The sequence below is a fragment of the Cariama cristata genome, unplaced genomic scaffold, assembly GCF_000690535.1.
Source record: "Cariama cristata isolate BGI_N322 unplaced genomic scaffold, ASM69053v1 scaffold32172, whole genome shotgun sequence".
Classification (NCBI taxonomy): Eukaryota; Metazoa; Chordata; class Aves; order Cariamiformes; family Cariamidae; genus Cariama; species Cariama cristata.
Genome location: NW_009604907.1, coordinates 31,912 through 39,794, shown reverse-complemented (window position 1 = coordinate 39,794; position 7,883 = coordinate 31,912). Strand labels below are relative to the sequence as shown.

At 38.8% G+C, this 7,883-nt stretch overlaps 1 protein-coding gene across 1 annotated transcript in view; it reads right to left on the bottom strand.

Annotated features, from left to right (window-relative positions):
- Positions 1-705: 705 nt before the first annotated feature.
- The window catches only part of PNPLA8 (patatin-like phospholipase domain containing 8), a 38,065-nt gene continuing 30,887 nt past the window's right edge, over positions 706-7,883 (bottom strand). Inside the window, exons 8-9 of the mRNA XM_009695776.1 lie at positions 3,425-3,620; positions 706-1,311 (exon numbers count right to left, since the gene is read on the bottom strand). Coding sequence (XP_009694078.1) covers positions 1,037-1,311; positions 3,425-3,620 — 471 coding nt within the window. The 3' untranslated portion in view covers positions 706-1,036. The remainder of the gene's footprint in view (positions 1,312-3,424; positions 3,621-7,883) is intronic.

Genomic DNA, 7,883 nt, shown 5'->3' with positions numbered 1-7,883 from the left:
CTGTTTTTGAAAATGTTGTTTCATTGACATCGTATATCGTCATAGCTTACCACACCACCCTTATTGACATGAACAGAAAGTTGCAAAGGAATGAGCAGTAAGATTGTAGTAAACTGCGAACTTCACAACTCTAAGGTAATGTCAAGAGGATACATATATGAAAATCAGAAGACAAAAGGAAATGGTTAATTTATTATTTCATGTATCAACTGCTAATTATCTTCTTGACTAGAGACACCTGAAGTTTGGCATCCAAAACTGACGGTTCTATAGTAAGCTTCTCACTCACATGAACTATTTCAATATTTTATTTTATTTCCTTTATCCTGTGACAGGAGGAGCTGCTCAAGTGAAGTTTTGGGGCTTGAGGTTGTTTTCAAATAATGAATGAGCCAATCTGAAGTTATCCCAATAAAACCAATAAGCAGCAAGTCCTAAAAATATTTGTTAATTTTGATAATTTAATATGCCATTTATGGTCATCCAAACATCTTACTCAATATTGTTATTTACAAAACTCACTGAAAATAAAAAAAGAATGTAAATATTACCTTTCAAATGTAAAAGTGCAATTAACACAGTCGAAGTTTTGTAAGAATGTTACATTTTGATTAAATTTACTGGCTACATAAGAGCCTAACAGGTATATTGCCTACACTAAACTGCATGAGGATTTTATTTTTTGTTAATTTTGAATAAGCCCAGTAGTTGATAAATAAAGTTTTACTGCCACCATAATTATGGTACATACATCCAAAAATCCATAGCACAACTGTTTTCATAATTCTCAGTTTTACTGACTTTAAGAAACTTAAGTAGAGCAACAGTAAGATCCGTAAAGTTCATAAAATAACTAACACCATAAAACCTTGTATTAAGTAAGTGTGCACAAAACAGCCATCCTGAATTGCTTTCTCCAGAATTCTGACTGCTTTCAAAAGATGTTCTTTACCCCCAATAAACATTCTTCTTTTACAGTACTGAATGGATTTTCTAGAACAAGATTTAAATTTATGATATTTCATGCATTACATATTCACAATTTGGAAAGAAATGGAAGGCCTTCATACATGTCAGTCTTTAATCTTATCCAGTCCTGAAGTCTCTGCAAAGTTGTCTTTTCTTGGGTTAGTATTTTTGCAGCTTTTCTCAGTTTTTCTTCATTTCGTTCTAAATAACGAATTCCATCTGTCTGCAGCTGATTGAGTTTCTCTTTACGACTTTCATCCAGAGGTATGTCCTCATTCATAAGAGGGTTAAATCTGAAGTAAGTATCTGGAGGTAACAGTGCATCCAGCATGGTGTGAACTTCTGTATCGAAAGCAAATGAAAGAAACAGTTACACGAGAAAGACAAATAGTCCTACAGTCTCTGAACAAGTGCTCTGGAGTGATACAGTAAGTGTAAATATGTGCCGCTTTGCTGAGTAAACGTTTTTCCACTACTGCCTTATCAAAACCCCTTTCTCATTAGAAGGTTTGCAAATGACCCTGTACCTCTGTTTACTCTGGAAAAGCTTCACCTTTTATTCTAAGACAACTTCACTGGTATGACAATTAAGAAGGCTTTGCAGCTATCCAGATTTTTAATTACATGTACGTTCCATTAGTTTACAAGTGACAGTGCATTCTGAAGAGCAGGAATTTGTAACTTGCATATTCCCATTCAGGATACCCATGATTTGTTACACTCAGTACTAACGGAAGTAGGTATTATGAAAACAACAGCTATATACACTTCTATAATCTCAAAGACCGCAGTAAAAAAATATGTAGGTTTAAGACTTCCTTTTGTTTGCAACTACTTAATTTTTTAATATATTACTACAGATTTTGGGTTTGAATTTAACATTCATGTAATTTAAAACGTTCAAGTTAAATTATAACAGTTCAGTTAACTAGTACAATAATAAACCAGCTGTGTAATGTATTTGTATGTTCCTCTTCTTTTCCTTTTTTCCTCTCTCTTGTAACCTGTTTTCTCTCTCCTTTTAGATCTCCTCCTTGTTGGCTGCCTTAAAATTCCATTTCCGTGACCTCCTTCATCTTTCATTCTCTTTTATTTCCATCTTCTTTGCATTCTTACCATGCTCCTCCATTCTTTAAAACATCTACTGTTACATAAGAATTTTAAAGTGAAAAAATATCATTGATAAGACTACTGCAAAAGACTCTTGTTCACCTGAAATCTTCTCTGCTTGGTCCTTCCTCCTGTAAATGACTCGGCTGTGTCTCTGTTCTTGTCTCACCGCATCCAGTCTTTACTGCCCTATTTAACGCTCCCCTTTTTCCTTCACAATACAACTTCCCCTTTGCTCAACTCTACTCTCCCCTCTTTCCATTTCCTCTCCTTTGCCCTTTGGTTTCCACAAGGAACTTTCGTTTCCTCCTCTTCCCCATCAAATTTCTTGCCTGATTTTTCAGCTGCGATGAAACTTTTTCTTCCCTTGATAGAAAGTAGACAGCACATCTCTTCTTCCCACAATTTGCACTGCCTTTCCACAACTGTGAAAAAACAAAGGTGGCCCAAAAATCCAGCTTTTTCTTACTGATGACAGGCAGTTGACAGAGATCATGCAGCAAGGGATCTAGACCATAAGAGTATTTCTTGTTCCCTAGCTTTTTACAGTATCCGTTTCCTTTTTAAGGGCGGTAGGGGGAGCATCTGCGTATCAATATTTCTTGTTTATAAAAACAAAACAGATGTAAACTGCTAGTGACAAGAGTTCCAGTGTACTCCCATCCTAGGAACACAGTTTATTTTGGAAAACACAGGCTTGGCTCCTCCTGACAGCAATGGAAATCATGACCATTGGCAGATACAGTCTAGTCCTCGGAAAAACACACGTATAAAAGCACATATAGAAAAGAACAGAAGCTGCTGAAAACCAAACAATGTTCTATATTAACTATTAAGCATTTCTGTTAATGGGAAACAAAAACAAATATAAGAAAATATGACCAATTTTTCTATTGAAATGAATTCCCGAGTATGCCTTTATCCTGAAGCACAAGTAAAAACATATCACTTTGTATAAATGCTGTTGGTTTATCACTGTCATTCTGATAAATTTTAAGGTGTCTTTTATCTTTAGTATACCTATGTCATCAACCTCATATTAACAATTGAGAACTCATAAATTAAAAGAGCTTAGCAAGAACATAGTGAAGATGAAGATTCATGGAGATAAAGCTAAGAAACACATTCATATTATCATCTCCAGAAAACTGTGATACTGGTATTAAAACACCAACTATACATAATGAGTTAGAAAGCGACATGTTTCAAGCAGTTTCAATGGGGCATGTAGAGAGGGGAAAGACAAAAGGTTACAGATTGCTCTCTGAATCGGAACTGTAATTCTAAGAAACATAAAAAAAACCCTGAAAACAGTCACAATACAAGTGTATCTTAAGACACCAACCTTCTGTATCAGTTGCACTGCTGATGACATTTGTGAGTTTGGCTTTCAAACTGGTGTATGTGACACTGGTCTTTCCCTCGCTTTCGTAGCGACCAGTGCCCAGGGATATTAGACACTGCAATGGAACATTTGGCCAAAGACACTTGCACTCATGAACTGCCAGTGCAGAAGGATTATTTAGAAGCAGACCTCCATCCTGTAAATTAAAAATAAATACAAATGTTAATACTATACATAACATATGGTCATAAAAGAAACTGCAACTATAAACTACACTAGCATAGCACTAATATACAAAATCAATTAAATCAAACAAGCATTAATTTCCATCTTTTGTGCAACTGTTCTGTTTGTGCTATGCAGCAGCTGCATAGCTAGGCTTCCTGGGCTTACAGACACTGTCAAGAGTAGCTCCTGGGTCTGTGGTCAGTTCTGCTGCTGTGTGCACTGTATAGAAGAGGTAGGCTGAAACAGCAGCCCTCACTGGAATATCTGAAGAAGTTATGACTTCATCTTCTGACCTTTTAGATAAGACAGATATGCATATTGACAATTTCTTAAACAATCAAAAAGTCTGTATCTCAAAATCTTTATTACGGGTATTACAAGGATACATTCTGTAACAAAATCCAATTCACTCTCTGCAGATTCTAAAATAAAAATAATAAAAAAAAAAACATCACAAGAGCTAAGCTTGGCCAAAGCTACTTCATAAGCACAGTCATTACATAGAATACTATAGCCTGGATTTAAGACTTGGAAAATCACGGAATCATTTAGGTTGGAAAGAACCTATTGAGCTCACCTGGGCCAACCCCCCTGCTCAAGCACATTCAGCAACAGCACGCTGCCCAAGGCCATATCCAGTCAGGTTTTGAATATCTCACAAATGCAGACTACACCACCTCCCTGGGCAGCCTGCTCCAGTGTTTGACCACCCTCACAGTAAAAAAACCCCTTCTTGTGTTCAGATAGTTTCATGTGTTTTCATTTGTGCCATTGCCTTTTGTCCTGTCAGTTGGCACTACTGGGAAGAGTACAGCTCCCTCATCTTCATTCCGTCCCATCCTTTATTCGTACATGTTGGTAAGATCACTCCTGAGCCTTCTCTTCTCTAGGCTAAACAGTCCCAGCTCTTTCAGTCTCTCCTCATATGCGAGATGCTTCAGTCCCTTAATCATCTTCATGGCCTTGCACTGGACTCGCTCCAGCATGCTCATGTCCCTCCCGTACGGCGAACTGGACACAGTACTCCAGATGCAGTCTCAGCAGTGCAAAGAGGAAGGATCATCTCCCTTGACCTACTGGCAACACTGTTCTTCGTGCAGCCCAGGATGCTGTTGGCCTTTTTTGCCACAAGGGTGCATTGCTGGCTCATGTTCAGCTTGTTGCCCACCAGGACCCCAAAGTCCTTCTCTGCCAAGGTGCTTTACAACCAGTCAGTCCGCAGTGTGGGTTGGTGCATGGGGTTATTCCTCCCCGGATCCAGGACTCTGCCTTTCCCCTTGTTGAACTTCATGAGAATTCTCCAGCTTGTTGAGATCCCTCTGAATGGTGGCCCAACCATCTTGTGTATCACCCATTCATCCCAGGTTTGTACCATCTGCGAACTTCCTACAGGTGCACTCTGTCCCATCATCCAGGTCCTTAATGAAGATGTTAAATAGTACTGGCCCCAGTACTGACCCCTGGGGTACACCTCTAGTGACTTGCTTCCAACTGCACTTTGTGACACTGATCGCAGCCCTCTGGACCTGGTCATTCAGCTAGTTTGCAATCCACCTCACTATCTCCTTACCTAACCCAAACTTTGTCAGCTTGTCTATGATGTAATGGGAGATAAGTGTCAAAGGCTTTACTGAAGTTGAGGTAAACAACATCCACTGCTTTCCACTTGTCCACCAAGCTAGTCACCTCATTGCAGGTGGCTACCAGCTTGGTCAATCATGAGACCCCCTTTGTAAATCCATGCTGAACTACTCCACCTTCTTGTCCTTCATGACTTTGGAAATCCCTTCCAGGAGGATTTCCTCCATTACCTCCCAGAGGACTGGGCTGAGGCCAGGCCAACTTGCCTGTAGTTCCCCAGAGCTTTCTTCTTACCGTTCCTGAAGACAGGAATGATATCTGCTCTCCCAACCTCAATGATCACCATGATCATTTAAAGATAATCAAGAGTTACCTTAGCAATGGCATCATCCAGCTCCATCAGCACTCACAAGTGCAACCCATCAGGCCCTATGAATTTATGTATGTCCAGTTTGTTTAACTGCTCCCTAACCTTGTTCTCCTCCACCAGGTGAAAGTCCTCCTTGCACCTGACTTTCCCTCTAGATTCCAAGGCCTGGGGTTCCTGAAAGCTGTTTTTACTGGTAAAGACTGAGACAAAAGCAGCATTAAGCATCTTGGCCTTTTTCATGTCATTTGTCACCAGCTCCCCTGCCCCATTCAGTAGCAGGCCCATGTTTTCCCTAGTCTTCCTTTTGCTGTTTATGTACTTGAAGAATCCTTTGTTGTTGCCCTTCACATCCCTCTCCAGATCCAACTCCAGGTCGGCTTTTGCTTTCACAACCCCATCTCTGCAAGACTGGACAGGAGAGCTATACTCCTCCTGGGTCACCTGCCCTTGCTTCCACCTTTTGTACACTTCCTTTTTATGCCTGAGTTCAGTTAGGACTTCCTTGCTCATCCATGCCTGCCACCTTTGCTTGATTTCCTACTTGGTGATCACTGAGTATCAGGTAGCTCTCCTGGACTCTTCCTCTCTTTAAGGCCATAGCCCATGGGATTCTTCCAAGCAGAGCTCTGAAGAGCATGAAGTCTGCTCTCCTGAAATCCAGGGCTGTAGTCCTGCTTTTTTTCCCCGCTCCCTTCTCTTAGGATCTTGAACCCCATCTCTTGGTCACTATAGCCAAGGCTTTAACTTTCATGTCCCTGACCAGTTCTTTATTCTTCATAAGCATCAGGTCCAGCAAAGCACCTTTCCTTGTTGGCTCCTCCATCAACTGTGCCAGGAAGTTGTCATCAATGCACTTGAGAAATCTCCTAGGTTGCTTGAGCTCTTCTGTATTGTCCTTTCATCAGGTATCAGGATTATTCAAGTCCCGCCTGAGGACCAGGCCCTGGGAACGTGAGCCTTCTTTAAGTTGTCTGAAGATCAGAATTCTGCCCAAGACTAATGGCAACAAAGGCTACTCATATAAGTCCAGAAGTGAGAAGAGCCATCTCTTGCTAGCAAGATGTCAAAAGCATAGGTGATGAGGCTGGGATAAAATACTTAGGACTATTACGAATCAGTATGATTGACAATAAGACTGAAAAGCATTCAGACAAGAGATTTTGACCCAGCAAATCTCAAAAAGTACTTCCAGCACTTCTTGGAAGTAAAATGATCTTCACTCCAACTAAGAAATAGACTACTTTGGACTTTGAATTCAGTAGGACTTTCTATACTGGGAATGACTTAAAAAAAGCTGTTAAAAAGGCAAAACTTTAGCTGAAAACACTATCAATAGTAGAGACTAAGATCTTTATAGCCATTCAAAATCTATCCAAAAAATCCCATGTAAAATATAAGAGAAACAGAGTACTGCCTACAATAAGCATTATGCAAAAGCTCCCTATAACCTAAAGCTCCCTGACCTCCCTATATCCCATACTTGACCATCACATTACAAGAACAGTTAAAAAAAAGCAACTCTACTCAGGAATAGCTTAGAATAAAAAAAGGTTTTGGAGTTGAGAAAAATTTTACAGAAACTCCTTTTAACTACAGCTGTGCCAGATACATGTAAAAGCAGGATTACTGAGCTGAGGGTTTTTTTGATTTTTTTTTTTTTTTTTTTAATTAAGCTTTCATTTCAACCTACAAAAAGCTCTTTGCACTCCTTCTGGATACTGTCTGCTTTGCTGAAAACACTGCTAAAATGAATGGCCTCTTCAGTGCCTATTATCCTTTGCTTACGTTTAAATTAGTTTCTACACAGAAAACTAAATACAAGGACGTTTTTGTCCTTAATATAATTCCCCATAAATATTAATCTAAAATCTTAATAGTTTTCTTTGTGGTGTTTACTTTTTTCTTTAAATCCTAGATGAAAAAACATGCTTACCAAATAATTTCCACTGATCTTGTCAATATAATATGATTAAATGGTTGCTTTACCACGGGAAAATTAATGTTATCAAAAGTTGGGGAGTATATAATACTAGAATAGTACAATATTTTTGTAATATTGACAAATAAAAGATCAAAGGAAGGTAAATTACACATATCAAATGCATATTGTGATGACAATTAACAGCTTTGTGCAATGATTTCCATATTTAAACATTCTCCAATTTAGGTTTATTGAAATGACAGTAAATATCTATTCCTAATAATTTTCACCCTTAAATTCTAGTATTTATATAGATAAATGTCATTTTTTTAAAGTTAAAAGTAGGACTCAGTAGGGAA